Below are 17,422 nucleotides of genomic sequence, written 5' to 3'. Positions count from 1 at the left end.
GCTTTTTCATGTCCCTGGCCTATTTGCATAAGAAAAGTACCCACTGGACTTTGCTGCTGAAAGCATCTCCTAGACCAGAGGTTATTTGTTATGATTTTGCCTCCTTGTTGGACCTCAGAGTTGGGAGGAACAAGCTTCTGAGGGACAGAGAGACTGCCCTTTTCTGAGTTCCCAAGAAGAGAATCTCTGCCCATTTGGGTAGGGGGTAGACCAGGTGAGGTCCACTCAGCAGCCCGTGGTCTTAATGGCTGTTGAATGTCCTAGAAGTGTGGAGGTTAAATGGAATCATTAAATGCTTTAAAGTATTTAGCTATACTCCATTTTCTTTTTGAGGTTTCTCTCAAGAAGACATTCAGAGATAAGCATTTCTGAGTAGGATGAAGTTTTTCTGTCCATGGTCAGTATTTCTGGTTGTTTATAATATTGCTGGTAAAGAGAGTGGTGAAGCATAAACTTTGCTTCCAGTATTCATTCAGGAGGGGAGAGGCACTGAGGATTCCATAGATACAAGCTAGTAATAGTATGACAATTAGGACATAATTATTGCCGAGTTGCCATTTAGCTTAAAAATATTCCTTGTGGAAGCTGTATTTAGAATTATGAGATTACAGGTGTGGATTTAATATTTTTTTTCAAGAGCATAATGAAACTGGTTTTGACTCCCATTTTGCTAAATGAACATGTGTGGTTATGTTAGACTAAGATAGAAAACAAGTAGTCGGGTGGTCCGATCTTACTGCTGGAATAGATGGAAATGAAGGGACCGGGGAAGGGTGAAGGCGGACTTCTACTTTGTCTGTGGTATGTTCTTTTTTAGAAAGCTGTCTGGAACAAAAACGCCAGAATGCTAGCATTTGTTAATTCTGGGTGGCAGATACATGACTTTTAGGTGATTTTCTATACTTTTCTGTATTTTGAAATGTTTTTCCAACTAGAAAAATACATCCCAAAAAGCCTTGGGTAAGTATAGTTATTAGCCTGAACCGAAGCCTTTATTAATAAAAATGACAAGAGGATTTTTGTTTTAAAGAAGAATTGGGTAATATAGTGAATTTTACCCAGTGTTGGAGCTTTTATTGTGGACACATTAATCTGATTTTTAATGTGTTTCTCAACTTCTTTTCCACCAGTGGTTCTCCACTTTTTTCCGCCCTGGTCAACCTGAGACGGTCTGCGTACTCCCATCCATTAACAGTTACTTTCTCAAACCAAGACCAAACCCGTTGCGGTCAAGTTGGTGGCGACTCCCGGTGACCCCGCGTGTCACAGGGTGGGACTGTCCATGGGCTTTCTTGGCTGTGATTGTACAGAAGCAGGTCACCAAGCATTTCTTTGGGGGCACCACTAGGGGGGTTCGAGCGGCAAACCTTTCTGTTCGTAGTCGGTGCAAACCCTTTGTGCCACCCAGGGACCCGGTGCTCCCTAAGGAGGTGGGGAAACGGGAACTCGAGCGGTCAGAGTAGGAGGAAGTGTCTCCTGGGGGATCCGGAGGCCTGCCATTACTGATGCAGATGCTTGGCCGCATTTAATTCGTTCTCTGTTTAAACCAGTCTTCCCATCTCTCCATCCAGGGCACCAGAACTAGCACCTCTGAAAAGTAAAATGATCTATGCAAGTTCCAAGGATGCCATCAAAAAGAAGTTTCAAGGTATGGTGTGGACTTACCGCCAGACATTGAGAGGTGTGGGGGGTTCTTGGAATGGGGGCTGCAGCTCATTTAAGAAGCGCGTTGTCTTCTTTGGGGAGGCTTGGGCGCAAAGAAGAGAAGCACTGCCTGTCTTGAGAAAGACAGCAGAGGGTTTTACTGTGTGTCTTCTGCCTTGACTGGCCTCTCTTGAGTCTGAACTGCCTGTGTTTAGTGATCCTGTGTCCTGGACGTTGTGTGCAAATCACCTGTTCGGGCTGGTTTTCAGCTAGTTGGAGGTGCTGCCGAGGTTTTCACATAGTAGACTCATTGGTTTGCACTGGTCATAACATAGTAAATCTGCTGTTGGCTTTTGTGTGTAGTTGATGTAATAAAGTCGCAAAAGGAAACGTTCATAAATGAGAAAGGATAATCCATCTCTGCTTTTACTTTTCAGTTGTATTATTTTAGGTAATGGACTCATCTGTGTCCAGAGAAAGGTGCACTCAATCCTTGAGTTGGCTAGTTGTATTTTACTTGCCAGTGGGTGATTGGGGTCCTGATGAGATGCCATACTTACTATCTCCGGCCGGGAGGAAGTGTTGGTATGATGGAAAGAGCATGGGGCAGGTGCTCAGAGACCTGCATTGAGTGCTAGGCTTGTTGTTTAACTGCTGTGTGACCTTGGCAAATCGCTTCACCTCCTTGGGCCTTGATTCTCTCAACTGCAGAAGGAGAGGCCTGGCATGGATAGTGTGTGAGCTTCATCTAACGAGGTTCCCACCGCCTTCGTGCTATGGCTTTCTCCAAACAGCTGAGTGAGCCACTGTCACAAGGAGTTGGCCTCCATGTGGTTTTGTTTTGCTGTGACTGACTTTTATATTCTTGTTTGCCCTGTAACAGGTTTGCACTAGGTTGTTCTACTCAGTCAGAAAAACAGTTCTCGTTTCCCTTCTTGACCCCTGCGGCTGCCTGTCCAGTGCCCGTCAGGTTCCCCGTGTGTTCACACTGGTGCTGGGGCACCCCCCAGAAGCATGCGCACCAGTCGGACGTTTTAAAGCGACTGCTTAGCTCCAACACTCCCAAAAAGATTCAGAATGGGTTTATCACTATCCTCACTCTGCATTACCTTGCAGGAAAAAGAATTGCTATATAGACTTGATTCGGTGATACAAAAAGATATTTCTGTTGCTTTTTTTAGTTAAACCATCACTGACATTCTCAAATCAGTCCTAACTTAGCCAAAGGTTGACCCGTTACGCTTTCGGTAGCTTGAGAAATGGTCTTAAAATTACGGCTAGTTGGAAACAGCGCAGCTGTTTGAGAGCTGGCAGCTGTTGACGGGGGAGCCGCTGTGCACAGGTCCGTAACTGAGGTCACTGTGCTGTGAGGCGCTGCAGTTGTTCTGAGAAAGCAGTCAGTAACACAGTCTACCTCGTTCCCACTGTGATGCGTTTCCTAAATCTGTACTGTAATCCCACTGGAGAAAGCTAGCTGTTTTGTATGGGAAGGGGCTGCCATTTGTAAAGATTCTTACGCTTTAATAGTTGACTGACTCAGCTGTGCAACCGAAACATCTAACTTATATTTTTATTTATATTAAAAAAAAAAAATTACCAGATCTGCTTTTCCACTTTTTATAAGTGGACGTTATCAATCATTGTAGAGCTTGATGAATTTTCACAAACTGAACGTAACGTTCTGTTTCTTGCTCTCATGACTAGCAACCCCAGGACACTCTGCTCCTCCAAAAGGGTGACCATTATCCTGGCTCCTGACAGCGCCAGCTAGCTGGGGCTGGTTGTGTATGTTTTACAGATGGAATCAGCCAGAATGTATGCTTTTTTGTCTCGCTTCTTTCAGCTAACGTTGTGTTTATGAGGGTCACCCATTCTGACGCGTGTAAGTAATAGGCTGTTTGTTCTCATTACCGTGTAGTATTCCGTTATTTGTACATACCAGTTTATCTATCCACGCTAGAACTGGTTTTTCAAAAATGGTTGGATAATTTAGAGAAACGGGTAAGCTACCTCCATGATTCTGAATCGAGTGTTTTTTCCTCCCTAGGCATAAAACACGAATGTCAAGCGAATGGGCCAGAAGACCTCAATCGGGCTTGTATTGCAGAGAAGCTAGGTGGATCCTTAATTGTAGCTTTTGAAGGATGCCCCGTGTAGATCATCACTCAGTGCCACAAACCGAAAGCTTCCATGTTCAATGTTATTCTCTTTCTGTATAAGTAAAGCAAATACATTTAGGCCAGGGTCTCACTGAGGGGGAGCTGTCTTACCTTCTGCAGTAAACAAAATATTCTGTAAACATGTGCAAATGGCCCTAAATAAATCTAAAGTTTCATTGGTGTAAAATTAAATTCTTACTGGCTAAATGCCTGTTTTGAGGAGTTGGCTTGTAAAGATTGTTAAACTCAGGATTTGTAGCGATGCAGTTCACAAAACAGTACAAGGCCATATGAAGAGACTGCTACACCCTTGTTAACCTCGCCAGTTACTTTGTCTCTTTTGCTTAGAGAATTGGTCATAATTTGGTTATAATTTTGGCCCAAATTCATTATTCTTCGTTGAGCTAAGCTGAATAATGGAAACTAATTCTCCTCACAGCACATAACACTAATAGACTAACTACAGTAAGATTAAGTCAGGCGGTCTTTACTTCACCAGACGTGTAGCGGTCACCAGACGTGTAGCGGTCACCAGACGTGTAGTGGAGACGCCTCAGAACGCGTGTACACTGTAACCAATGCCGATCTCGCAAAGCACTGTTCCAGCACCTGGTGGGAATGAGGGAACGCTGCCTGCACTGTGGGCGTCTCTCTTCTCACTAGTTCCGAGGCTGTTCTGGTGGGTGGACCTTGCATCCTGGAAATCACGGTGTCTCTTCGGGAGAACGTGCAGTGTCTTGTAACAACTAATTGACTTATAATGCAAATGAGGGCTCTATTGTAATATACTTTGTTAATGAAAATGATAAAACAGTCTATTGACAAGCTAGGACACCTATGATATCTTGTGTCTCCTTTGGATTTTTGCTGCTTCTAGTACAATAAGGGGTGGAAGAACATGAAGTTAGTGTTTACCTTGGGGCCTGGGAGGACTTCTTTATTTCCTAAAGTGGTTGACTGTGTGTGAAACGGGAGCAGGTGTGGCGGATGACACTCCTGGGAAGCAGCTCCTGACGGGTTGGACGTGATTGTCTCGACATCACAGAGGTGCACCAACAGTTGAACTTAGAAGTAGCAGTATTGGCTTTATGTAATAAAGGAAGCATTTTTAACTTATCTCTTGTGTAATTATTCACATGTGAATTTGGGATAAAGGATTTTGCCTTCTAAATAAGAGTAAGTCATCAAGGTTTGGGGTGTTCCTGAGTTAAGGTCACAGCTCCTCCTCCTCTGATCGAATGAGGAAGTTGGGAATCCCTTATTCCAAGTGTGTATCCAAATGCCAGACTTATATCATCTCTGTGATTTACTGTTTGGGAAATAACAAAGGTTATCATGCTTAGTTAAAATACCTCTTTGAAAATTGTCATGGACATGGTGTTGGCTACTGGTTTACCAATAAGCTGTTTATCATTCTTTCATCCTTAATTTCTTATTTCCTCTGCAGCAAAGCAGTGCCTGCAGTGCTAGTGTGTATTAACCAGCCTCCAGTGAAGCGTCGCAGGCCCAGGGCCGCCCTGCTCTGCAGCCTGCTGTGCAGACAGCCAGGCACTCGGTTAAGGAGTTTTAGAAATAGGGTCTGTGGTTTTGGCCTGAGCAGTAGAGCACTTCTAGAACCACCTCTCATTGCCGTAGGGTGCGCATACAGGTGTGTGCAGGTGTGCAGTGTGTGCTTATGGTGAGGATTTCAGACTGGATACAGGGATGAGTGTAAAAGCCTCCCGGCAACCCATGCTTAGTCCAGAAATTGAGAAGATGCTGATAGTTGCTTGTATCTCCATCTGGAAAAGCTTTTGAGAAAAGCTGAAGGGATTCCTGAAGCTGAGGCCCAAGAATCTTCTTAAACAAGCACTCCATGCAATTCTGGTGTAAAACCAGGGGGTTAGACCTTGGTTGACACGCTGCGGGAATAAACTGCAGGTGTACTGTTTGCAGAAAAGATGTACGTTTTCACAAGTGTTAACACTTGGGGTTCATCTATTGATTACTCCTTTGCCCTGAAAAAGAAGCAAATAAATAAAGGCACTCTGGTGGCACAATGGCCAAGTGCCCGGCTGCTAACCAAAAGTTGGCAGTTCGAACCACCCCGTGGCTCCCCAGGAGAAAGAGCTGGTGATCTGCTCCCGTACAGGGCACTTCACATCTGTCACGTGGGATTGCCGGAGGTCCAACGTCAACTCCTTGGCACCTAACAGCCGCAATGAAGCAGAAATTCAGTCAGAACTTGACTGTGCATGCTGTTATTCCAGGAAACACTCATCTCCGAGAAACAGCAGAGACTGGAGTAACAGGCTTAGTGGAATGCTTTCCACTCCGCAGATGGCAGCCCAGAGTGCTGGCTGGTGCAGGTGCAGGAAGTGCACGTCAGAGCCTGGACGTGCCAGAGGACACGCCACTTTCACGTGATTTAGGGCATTTCTAAAGCATGCAAACAGGGTCCAGCTGGGCTGCAGATGGCAGAAGGGTCATTAGTCGCACTGCAGTGGTTCCGGTAGCTAGGGTTTCAGTAGAAGGAAGCCACTGCTGGAGCAGCAGGTTTTGTTTGGGCCCAGGGATCTCCAAGCCCAAGGCATCCAGGTGTGTGGCTGATGGAGTCCCTGAAGGGCAGCTGGGAGAGGCTGACAGCCCCCGGCCAAGCCCATCAGTGTCCAGCCGGGGGAGGTCAAGTCATTGCGTAAGTCACACAACTGGGACAAAACCCCAGGTCTCCCAGTGTCTGGTCCTGAGTTGTTCCCACTGCACCTTTGGAGAGTTTGTTTTTAATACCTGGAATTCTGAGGTTAGGTCTTGTTGCGTGCCAGGGGTGCAACCTGAACTGGGGCAGGAAGGAGAATACAGCTCTTCTGGGCTCTGAACTCCCTTTAGACCGGAACCTGAACGAGCTGGGGAAGAAGTCAGTTGTGGAGTGTCTAAAATCTTGATTCCCGTGCCCAAGGCCTTGCTGTTTCTCTGCCGTCTTCCCTGCACTGCTCACTTTCCCAGACTCCTACCTTGGGTGCTGCCCACGTGCCAGGCACTCTCCCTGCCCGACACAGTGCCACATCCAGCCCAGGCCCATCCTTGGAAGCCAGGCCTAGGAAGAAGCAGTGCTTCCTGTGAGCGGAGCAACCCAGCTCTTCTGAAGTGACAAGTGCCCTAGTCCAGCCCTAGGTGATTCCTTCCTCAACACTGAGCTGCTTCATTCCAAGTGACTACAGATTCCTGAGCGCTCAGGGGCTCTCACAGGGCAGGGAGCCGTGAATGGCCGACCCTGAGCCTGGTTCCTGGGGTGCCTGTACATTCTGAGGAACGCCAAGGGGGCACCCAGCCTCTTCTACAGGAATCCGCTGAAGGCTGCTGCCTGGGATTCTGTCCTGAGCAAGTGGCATGTTTCCCAGGCGAGCGATGGAGCCTTGCCTAGGCCCAGCTGCAGTGCAGCCCCACCTGCAGCCTAGGTGCCCCCTGCTGCCCAGGAGAGGCCACAGCTGGGCCCTACTGCCACTCAGACCCTGTGGGGTTGGTGGGGAGGACAGGTGGAAAATGGAGCTGCAGATAATGTACCCCAAAGTAACATTTCCTGACCCCCTAGTCCAGCTCATGGGGGCCTCACACCCTGCCTGCCTTCACTTCCCCGCATTCCTCACCAGGTGGTCTGGAGTGTGTAGGGCTGTAGCTGGGGCCCAGTGGCCGGCCATCACCCAGGAGAACCCAAAAGCAGCAGCTCAGCATCCCCAGGGCCCCTTGTCCCTTTCTTTCCCAAGGCTCACAACTAGTCTCTGGCTTGCTTCCGCCTTCCTCTTGTGCCCTCTGAGGCCGTCTACCGAGCCCTTGGTTCTCCACTGACTGAGGATGGGGAGGCTGGCTGGAAACCCAGGTTCCAGGCACCCCCAGACTCCCGCTGGCTGATTTCCCAGCCACTGGCCGTGTGTAAGGCCACCCATGCAGGAGGAAGCATTGTCTCCCCAACTGAAAACCGTCCTCTAGTCCTGAGCCCCCGCACCAAGTACGCAGCACTCGCATGTGCAGGGGTGGCCAGGTTCATGGGGCCCAGTGGCTGCTACGGCCAGACCTGGTGTGGGAGCTGGCCTGTACCTTCACTCCTGGGACTCGATGCAAAGTGGGGTGAGGTGCACCTCCCACGGAGGCTGAATGGGTTGACGGGAGAATCATCTGGTGTCACTTCCTCCTACTCAGTCTCCAGGTCAGAAACCATGGCATCAATGTCCCAAGCCCTCTGGGCCCTCTACCGTGGCCCCTCTGCAGAGGCCCAGAACAGATAAGCTGGTCTCCCTGTGTGAAAACCCTCAGTGGCTGCTATGCCTTACCTCTGGGATTCCTGAGTCTTTCATAAGCTGGCTCCAGACCCCTTTCAACCTCACCTTCCCTCCACAGCCCTATCGACAACCACCCCCAGACCCCACCGTGCCCTGGACACCTCTGCACCCACTGCTGCCTCTGCCGGGACCCCTTCCCCTCCCCCACCTGACAGGCACCTGATCCTTTTTAAGCTGTGGCTTAAAGCTCTTCTCTGGGGAGCCAGAAATTTTCCAGCATCACACAAAACCACCACGGCACGGGTGGGCGGTCACTGGACCAGGTGCTCCCAGAGAGCCAGGCTGGGTCTTGGCCGTGCAGTTTGGGGCCCCCCTTGCCTGCACTTGGCAGGTCCTCAGTTAGAGCAGGAGGACGCATGTGCCACTCGAATACTTCCCAAGGTCTTGGTCTTGTGTTCCCATGACAGCAGCCCCCAGAGGTCACACCCAGTGCCTGGAGGGTGGTGGAGATGCAGAGGTGACAGCAGGTTGGAGGCCTAGCATCTTGGGTTGTGGTGACCACCCTCCCTTCTAAATCCCGTGTTGCTGGACCTGCCATCAAACTGCCCTGCCTTCTCCCAGCCAAGCTCAAGTCTTCCCAAAGCTTGGAGTCTTGGAAGAAAGGTAAGAGAGACCAGCACTTGGCCAGGGCTGCTGTACTGATGGTGGCCTGTTACCAAGACTGGCTGTTCCTGCCACCAAGACCCTGGTGCCCCATCCCTGGACTGGCTCAAGCCTCCTATGACTCAGTGCTGCCAGATGTCCACCTCCAAATCCCCTTTCCGCTAGGCTCCAGGCTTTTGTCACTGACACGCCAAGACTCCTATCTGACTCACCTCCTGACCCAAGGCTCTCCTGAACCAGGCTGCCTTGGTCCACCTAGTACACCTAGTCTATGAGAACCCTTGCTTCCACTGGTCTGCTTCAACCTGGGCTGTCCCTCCAGTTACCCGTGTTCATTCCGGGAACTTACACCCACAGGGCACCCCCCTCCCCGTCCCAGTCCTGCTCACAACACGTCTACACTCTCAAGGGCAAGGCCTGCAGGCAGAGCGATCTGTCCCTAGGTGTCCCAGATGCTCCCTTCTGCAGGAGAGAGAAAGCAGGCAGAGGTCTGGGGCCTGGGTGGGCTGGCGAGGAGCAGCTCTGAGGGGCCAGGAAGCAGCAAGTTTGACTCCCACTCTAGAAAAGAGCTGCTTGACCCCCAGGATTTCCCAAAACGGACCCACAATTTGGTTCCTCATCCCTGGCCCAAAGGCCTGGTTGGGGGAGCCCTGCAGAAGACACAGACTGTAGCTCCGGCGACAACATGGGCTTTAATAGCATGAACATCCAGGAGGTCACACATCGGTTCTGGTTGGTAACTTCTTCCAGGGGTGAGGGGTGGCGGGGCCGGACCCCTCCAGTCTTTGCCACAGCCTCTGAGAACTACCCCCCGCCCCCGCCACCACACCAAGAAAAGACACAACATTGCACTGATTGATACACAGACAGCCCAGCCCGGCCTTCCCAGCACACCGTGGGTTCTGTTCGAAGCAGTGGATTATGGGCTTTGGCATCTGCTCGGCAGTGGTCCAGGGCTGGTCCCGGGAATAGTGTTTATCAAATGTTACAAAGGTGCTTTTACAAACTGGGGTCTGGAAGATTTATTTCTGTGGTTCCAAGACTCTCGTCTCGAATGGCTTCTCTCTTGGAGTTACCAGAAGTTGGGCCTGGATAACGAGTGCTGTGTAGGTTGATTTCTTTGTAAGGAATGTGTAAGGCATTTTGGTAAGTTAAACAGTAACTTCTTTTTCCACAGAGACTCACACTGAAGTGCCCTCCTTTGAGCTGCTACCGTCCCCCTGTGGACAGAGTAGGGCAGAGTGAGGCAGAGGCTGGGCCAAGAACAAGCGAAAGCCACCACCCCAACCCCAGGCTGGTGACCCTGCACCCTGGGGAAGCTCTAGCCACACCCCCCCTCACTGGATTAAGACCCCCAGACCATTCCAGTCTCTTTTTCCGGAGCTCAGCATGGGTGTTTGTGAAAACAGCTGACCCCAGGGCTTGGAGGAGAGCCTGGGTAGGGGTGTTAGGCAGGAGCTGAGGATGCAGGGGAAGGGAGGGAGGGCCTTGAGCCCGGGTGGGAACTCTCGGTCCCACAGGCCATGGGAGCTGGGCAGGGGCAGGGGCCCTGGCACACTGGAGAGAGGCCTGGAGCAGGCAGTGAGGGTCAGAGGCCCACTTCCCACCAAGAGAGGAGCCTCGGCGGGGGGTATCTCAGCAGGGCCTGACACCTTTCTGCCCATCCTGGCTCCCCAGCTCGGCACCACACCCAGCAGAGGTGGGCACCACAGCAGTTCCCTCCAGCAGCTGACCCAGCCCCAGGCTGCATGGGCAGGGTGGGTGACACTCACCGCTTTGTCCAGCTGTTCCTGCAGCTTCTTCACCATGTCCTTCTCCTTGGCCAGCTGCTCCTGGGTCGTCTTCAGAAGCTCCTGCAGCTTGGTGGCTGCACGGCCCAGGTCACTTGTGAGCTTCTTCTCTTTCTCTAGTCTTTCCTGTGGCCAGAGGATTGAAGGGGGTCAGCCTAACCCTAACGCGCAGGGCCACTCTGGTGACGCCTGTGGGCCAGACGATGGCGAGGGCAGGAGGAGGACCCGTCGTCTCTTGGTTATCTACCAGCCGGTCCACAGAACTTTCTGTGACGGAATGTTTTAATCTGCAGTGGCCAATGTGGGAGCCACCAGACATAGGTCTACTGAGCACTTGAAACGTGGCGAGTACAACTGGAGAACAGAACTTCACATCTCCATATCTGCCCAGTGGCTACATCTGACCCTGCAGGCTCAGCCCCCAGCCCCCTGCCTCAAGACCAGCTCCTCTCTACTCCCCTCTGGGCAGATGGCCCAGCCAGAGCCCTGGGTACACCCTACCTCAGACTCCACCCCAGGCCCAGCCCCTGGGGCGCCCCTGCCCCACCTTCAGTTGCCCGGCCTCCTGTGCATCTGAAGACCCCAGGGGACTGGCAGTGCGGAGTCTCTCCAACTCTTCCTGTAGTCGGCATGCAGCGTTCTGAGCCTTGTCAAAGAGAGACGGGGTGAGAGGAGAAGAGGTGAGGGGAGCAAGGCCTGGCGGTAGGGAGACACCTGACAACCCAACCTGCAAGCAGAATCACCCCCCACAAGCCCTGCTGGAAAGGGAGGGCATCCTGGCTCCAACCTGTGGCTGGACACTTCAGCAAGACCCTCGTGTACCAGGAGGACAAGCCCAAGTCCCCGAGGACTCGGGAACTACCCCTGGGACAGTGGCTGTGCTCCAACCATGCCCCCTTCCCGTCCCTTGGGTCCCTGGTGTGCCCAAAAGCCTACAGTGCCACCGGTGGGCCAGGGATGGACAGGGAGGCCGCTCTCCCTGGACAAGCGAAGGGAGCTCAGAGCAGGCGTGCAGGGCCTGACCTCTTCAAACTCGGCCGTGAGCTTCTGCCGCTGTGTCTGCTCGCCCTCCAGGATGGCCTCTGTCTGCTCCAGCTGTATTTTCAACTGCGTGGAAACACCAGACTGGCAATCTGCTTTAAGGGCCCTCTTGGAGCCCAGGACTCTCAGGCAGGCCGAGACTTGGCGCGGCCTTCTAGCTGCGTTTAGTACTCCTTCGGCCTGCCCTGCCTCCAGCTGGCCAGTGAGACTTCCTGTCTGCCCGGAGCAGCTGGCCGGGTGCTCCAGCGCTCACCCTCCGGGGAGACGAGACCTCAGCCCCCTACGTAGAGAGCCTGCGATGGTCGACGGAGATGCTGACCTCGGGCACCTTTAGCAAGGCCCACATGGCAAGGACATCTCAGAGCCACCAAGCAGGTCCTGTCCCACAGAAGCCCCACCTGCAGCCATGCCACTGTTACTTGGTGACAGCCCCTATTTCCTGGTAAGGACCGTCAGGGGCAGCATATGTCTCCCTAACAACTTCTACCAAGGGCTGCCATGGGAATTGAGTTCCTTTTGTGGCTGAACGCCCCCATCCCCCCCGCAGTGTCCCTGGAACAAAGGCCACCTCCACCTGTACCTGCCCACAGGATGCACGCGCAGAACCACAGGCCAAGGCCCACCCCACACCATCCCCCTCTCTGCTGCTGCCAGCCACTCCCCCACCCCCTGCTCTGTGGAGTTCTCAGACCTAGGTGGGCCCTCCCTGTGCACCTGGGCAAAGCTGCAAGTAGCGGGTGGGTGAAGAAGGGCAGAGCCACTGTGATTAGTGAAAAGGAAGGCCCTGAGCCTGGACCCCACTGGGCTGGGGGGAGCCCCACAGGTGGTTAGTGACAGACGTCTGGGACTGCTCACCGCCCTAACCTCGACGGGGTCCTGCTCAGCTGCGGGGACCTCTGGGGGGGCAGCCAGGGACCCCACTACTTCAGCATCCTCTACGTGGCTCTTCATCTCACTCAACTGCTGCCTGACCTGAAACAGGGAGGGTGTGTTTGTGCAGAGACATGGCTGCTGCTGCCCACCCACCTCACCACGCAGGACCCTGCTTGGGACAGCCGCTGCTGCCCACACAGGTGGCTCCAAGGGGGCCTGGCTTGGTAACTGTGACCTACGTCTCCGTCCCCACCTGCCATGCAAGTGCACTGGGGCAGGGTCCAGTGCCCCCACGCAGGCTTGTCGCCCAGGCCCAGTGCAGAAAGGGGCTCTGGTAGGTGGCTCAGTCTGGACCGCAGCCCCCAGCGCAGGCAGGTGTGTGAGTGCAGCAGTCCCTGGGGAGGCCCACCAGTACCGGGAGTATGGTCCTACGGGATCTTCTCAGAACACCAGAGATGTGCGCTTCTATCTCAAATCTCCCAGTTTCTAAATATCTACCAACTCATTCAAGATTTTTAAAGGCCTGTGCAGGACAGAGACAAGGTCCTTGTCTTGGAGCCCCACCTGGGCTAGCACTGGGGACAGCGAGGCCCCACTGCAGCCCCACTGCCCACTCCTGAGGCTGGGCCTGAACTCTGCAAGGCACTGGGACCTGGGTCAGATGCCATGGCTGAGAGGCGGGCTCAGGGGCTGCCTGCACAGCAGGAAGCTCCTCCAGGTGGAGCAAGATTGCCCAGGGCAGGCAGGCCCTGCACACATAGTCCAGGCGCGACCGGACTAGGCTAAGCTGTAGCTCCTGGTGAGAAAAAGTCCCAGGAGGGCGAGGGACTTGCTCAAAACCACAGGACAAAGGTCCCTGTCCTCCTTAAGGGACGCCCTGGCCCACAGGAAGTACACGTCCCCAGACTCCCAGCCCTGAGCTCACTCTCCTTGATCAGGGACCACACTGGGGGGGCGTGGGAAATCAAGAGCGACCACCCGGGTCCTGGTGGTGATGAGACCAGCTGAGTGCCTGGCAAACATGCAAGGAGGCCCCATCTAGATGGCACAGGGACATGCACGTGCCCACTCTATTGAGCCACCTTACCTGGCAGATTATGCACACACACATGTGCGCACACACGTGTGCACACACGTACAACCCCACACTCCCACCGTCCCCAGGGGACAACTGCACTTACTAGGGCTAGCTCGTCGCTTTGCTTCTGAGCTTCGCTCTTGGCTGCGTCCAGCTGAGACTGAGATTCTAACAAAAGCTGCCTCAACTTGGGGGGACAACAGAGCCAGGTGCCAGGGAAAAGGGAAAGAAGAAGCCAGTTACTGAGAGTCAGCACTGGCCAGTGCGTCCACCTCACCGAGACCCTGGGAACTCCTGCAGAGACAGGCCCGAGGGGGCTGCTGTGGCTCCAGCTGCGCTGTCGTCACGAAGCCCCGGATGGGCAGCGTTCAGTGCACGCCTCGTCTCAGGCCTTCCCAAAACTTTACAGACGATTATCTCTCACAAAAACAGCCTAGAAGTCTGCGGTTAAACCAACATCAGGGGCCTTCAAATTTGTGCTTTCTGCTTCTCGACGGTAAGATAAACATCACTGCTTTAAATCCGCACGCCCCAGAAATGGTGGCACTGAGCCAGGAGTGTCCCGCTAAGGAGCACATGCAGTGTCTCTCGGTGTGAGGCTGCCTCTTTGAGATCAGCCCCTACACACTCTCTCAGGTCCGACAGCCCCAGGCCAGGGCTCACTGGGCTGGGGGTGCTGAGTAGACTGCAGGCCCTGGGTGGGCTGGGGGGAGCTGAGTGGACTGTGGGCCCTGGGTAGGCTGAGTGGACCGAGGGTCCTGGGTGGGCTGGGGGAGCTGAGTGGACTGTGGGCCCTGGGTGGGCTGAGGGGGCTGAGTGGACCGGGGGCCCTGGGTAGGCTGGGGTGGCTGAGTAGACCGCAGGCCCTGGGTGGGCTGGGAGGGTGCTGAGCGGATCGTGGGCCCTGGGTAGGTGCACTCACCCCTGCCACCTCCTTGGCATAGCTCTGGCACTCGGCACTGGCTGCTGCCATGTGCTTCTCCAGCTCTGCTTCCAAATGCGAGGTGTGCTCCCGCACCTGGAGAGACACACGCAAGCCCGTGTGTGCACACAAGCACATGCATACATGTCCACAACTTCTATGTTGCTGGCACGAGGGCACCAACCCCAGGGAACAGGGCAATGGGGGTGTCAAGCATAGCCTGGCCCTGGGATAAGCAAGGCCTGGGAAGAGGCCTATTGGCTGGGGAAACAAGCCAACAAGAAAGCAGCCATGGCGAAAGACCCCTTAATGCCAACGATACCCAGCACATGACACTACCCAGGCTGCTATGTCCTCAGATCCTGTGTGTGTGGGCAGGGGGCCTCCTCCTCCAAGGGCAGAGCTGACTTCAGAGTCTCAGCATGGCAGGGTGGGGTCTGAGCACCTTCCCCATAGAGACAGCACAGAAGAGGCCGCTGTGTGTGGGGTGGGGCCTAGCCTGGCCGGCCAGGCCCTGGTGATTCTGTGTGGGCCCATGGTGTGTCTCAGGCCAGGATGAAGAAGTACATGCCTCTCCTTAAGAAGAACAGGCCTGACAGGGTCACCTGGCCTGGTGGATAATAGCCTCTTTTAGGATAAGGGGCCCACAAGGGGAAGTAACTCAAATGGGCTCTGGAACGAGGCATGTTTCAGGGACTCGAGGGACAGGGGAAGCAGCTGAGCAGAGCCCTGCACACACCTGGTCAGCACTCTCCAGCTCTCCTCTCAGCCGCTCTACAATCTCTTCGAGATGCTTCACCTTGACACGAGACTGGAAGCGAGAGAGGCCCCATGAAAATACAGCCAGGAGAGCCACAGCACCTGGTCAGAGGCTGCTCTGGGGCTCAGCTGGCCCCCTTCTCCCCCAGCCATGCCCACACAGCCTCACAACCTCTCGTGGGTGTGGGCGAGGAGGCCAGCATGAGACTGGGAGCCAGGCCGAGGAGAGCTCAGCTGTCACCCTGCAGCCACGCTTCACATGGGTCACCAGGAAACTCCCCACCGGCGCACACCCCACAAGTGACACGGGTGGTGCTGTCCGCTTCCTGGATTTAGGGCACGTGGGCCCAGCTGTCCGTCTTAGTGAGTTACACTCGAGTTTTTAGGGAAGGAGTGGAAGCCGAGCCTCCTGTGCCACAGCTTGTCACTGGACCTGTGCTGGTGGGGGGGGAGGGGCGGGGGTCCCCGGTCCCAAGGGCCCAGGCAGCCCCCAGTACCTTCTGCAGCTCCTCCTCCGTGGTGCTGACTTTGGCCTTCCACACTTGCTCCTCCTCTTCGACGCTCTTCTGCAGGTCCCTGAGCATGCCCTCCTGCAGAGCAACAGGTGTGAGGCAGGGACCCGGACGGCCGCTGCCCAGGGCCTCCAGGTGCTGGCCTCTCCCTCCCCATGCCCAGCCACTCAATCACACACCCGTCTTCTGTCCCCGCCCTGCCACCAGTTACATGGGATTAAAGGTGGCCACAGTCCGGGGGCGGGGGTGCTGTGGCCTGGGTGCCAGTGCCGGCTTCAGGGCTGACACAGGCACGTGATGGAATGAAGCCAGCAGGACTCTCGTAACCACCAGGCTTTGCCCCCAGGATGAGGTACGCAGGAAGGGCAGACAGGGGCTGGGAGGGCTGGACTCACTTGCTCTTGGGGTCACAGGATAGGGTTCTGTGCAGCAGTCAGCAAGACACTCATCACTTCCTCCCAAGAGTGATTACCTTCTTACAACCAAGCCAGCCCCAAACCTTTACTCAACTCCCTCCACAGCTTAGTAACCACGGGATGCCTCAGATCCACCCCCTTATCACTCAGCTGAAGAAGTGGGGCCCGGAGAGGTTAAGACCTGTCCTCCACCGCCTGCCACCTGCTGGGTCCCAAACAGTCCCTCCCCACAGCCCCAGGCTGCTGGCTTACCGTCTCCGCCAGGATGCTGCGGTACTGGTCACACTCGGCCTGCAAGGTGTTCTGTGCATCCTCTGCCTCCTGCAGCCTGGAGGCCAGGTCCTGGGTGGAGGGAGAGTGGGGTCTGGTTAGCCCGACCAGGTGTCCTCCTGGCTGGGATGAGGCGACTCGGCTCCCACCCTGCTCACCGGAGAAGGCTCCGTAGGGGCCGGCGGCTGCTTCCGCAGCTCTGAGCCTTTCTCTTGGAGCTCCCGCAGCCACTCGGCGTAATTCTGCAAGAGAGGCAGAGGAGGGGCCTAGCGGCGCTGCCTGTGAAGGCTCAGGGTGCACAGGGCTGGGGTGGGCTCCCCTCTCTTACCTGGTGCGATATGGCAGTGAGCTCTGGCAGGACGGACTGCAGGGCCTCTCTGGTCTGTGTCTCAGTCAGGTGGAGCTGCCGCTCAGACTCCTCCTGTGGGCGGCGGGGAGGGGTGTGAGAGGGATAACTGGGGAGCAGGGTGAGGACACCCCAGGGGTGTGTATTTGTGCCTATGTCTTCCTCCAGGAAGGGCACAGCCTCAGTGTTCCCAGGGAGACAAGAGCCAAACACAGGGAAGACAAAATGAGATGGCTCGTGGGCAGAGCTGGTCGGGGGTGTTTAACATCAGCCTGTGCCTAGCACCCCTCAACAGACCAAGCTCTAATGGGGGTAATGTGGCAGCCCCCAATGGCAGGGACATGGCAGGGATGCTCAATACATGCTCATTTTCCGTGTGTGTCGCGGGGGGTAGGGGGGAGGACCCAAGACTGGGCGACGGAGTGGGATGGGAAGGAGCCGGGGAGCAGTCAGGACACCCCAAATGCTGGAAAGTAGAGTTGAGATGGGGCTGATAGTAAAGGCAGAGAAGAGGCACGTCTGACAGCAGCCACCAGCCTCAGGGGTTTCTCTCCAGTGACCAGGAGATGGCCTGCACTGCAGATGGCGAAACAGGCTCAGTGAGGCTCAGAGACTTTGTCTGGGGCCCAGGGGTCACTCTGGCACTGGAGCCCAGCAGTCCTCCTGAGGAAGGGGTGGCAGCTCCCGCCCAGCACA

At 54.7% G+C, this 17,422-nt stretch overlaps 2 protein-coding genes across 5 annotated transcripts in view; one reads left to right on the top strand and one right to left on the bottom strand.

Moving 5' to 3' along the window:
- Nucleotides 1–4,919, top strand: part of DSTN (destrin, actin depolymerizing factor) — a 42,729-nt gene extending 37,810 nt beyond the window's left edge. Inside the window, exons 3-4 of the mRNA XM_010591521.3 lie at nt 1,572–1,648; nt 3,692–4,919. Coding sequence (XP_010589823.1) covers nt 1,572–1,648; nt 3,692–3,801 — 187 coding nt within the window. The 3' untranslated portion in view covers nt 3,802–4,919. The remainder of the gene's footprint in view (nt 1–1,571; nt 1,649–3,691) is intronic.
- Nucleotides 1,571–17,422, bottom strand: part of RRBP1 (ribosome binding protein 1) — a 76,021-nt gene continuing 60,169 nt past the window's right edge. For 2 of the 4 annotated variants that reach the window (XM_064275757.1, XM_064275756.1), the window contains exons 13-24: nt 16,709–16,801; nt 16,539–16,622; nt 16,363–16,452; nt 15,680–15,772; nt 15,163–15,234; nt 14,424–14,519; nt 13,605–13,688; nt 12,406–12,522; nt 11,533–11,616; nt 11,057–11,155; nt 10,492–10,635; nt 1,571–9,939 (exon numbers count right to left, since the gene is read on the bottom strand). In XM_064275757.1, the coding sequence (XP_064131827.1) occupies nt 9,901–9,939; nt 10,492–10,635; nt 11,057–11,155; nt 11,533–11,616; nt 12,406–12,522; nt 13,605–13,688; nt 14,424–14,519; nt 15,163–15,234; nt 15,680–15,772; nt 16,363–16,452; nt 16,539–16,622; nt 16,709–16,801 (1,095 nt within the window). In that variant the 3' untranslated portion in view covers nt 1,571–9,900. The remainder of the gene's footprint in view (nt 9,940–10,491; nt 10,636–11,056; nt 11,156–11,532; nt 11,617–12,405; nt 12,523–13,604; nt 13,689–14,423; nt 14,520–15,162; nt 15,235–15,679; nt 15,773–16,362; nt 16,453–16,538; nt 16,623–16,708; nt 16,802–17,422) is intronic. The other 2 variants (XM_010591520.2, XM_064275755.1) reach the window with 2 other exon arrangements.

The sequence above is a fragment of the Loxodonta africana genome, chromosome 24 (assembly GCF_030014295.1).
Source record: "Loxodonta africana isolate mLoxAfr1 chromosome 24, mLoxAfr1.hap2, whole genome shotgun sequence".
Classification (NCBI taxonomy): domain Eukaryota; kingdom Metazoa; phylum Chordata; class Mammalia; order Proboscidea; family Elephantidae; genus Loxodonta; species Loxodonta africana.
The sequence above is the reverse complement of the archived record's forward strand: the minus strand, read 5'-3'. Positions and strand labels throughout refer to the sequence as shown.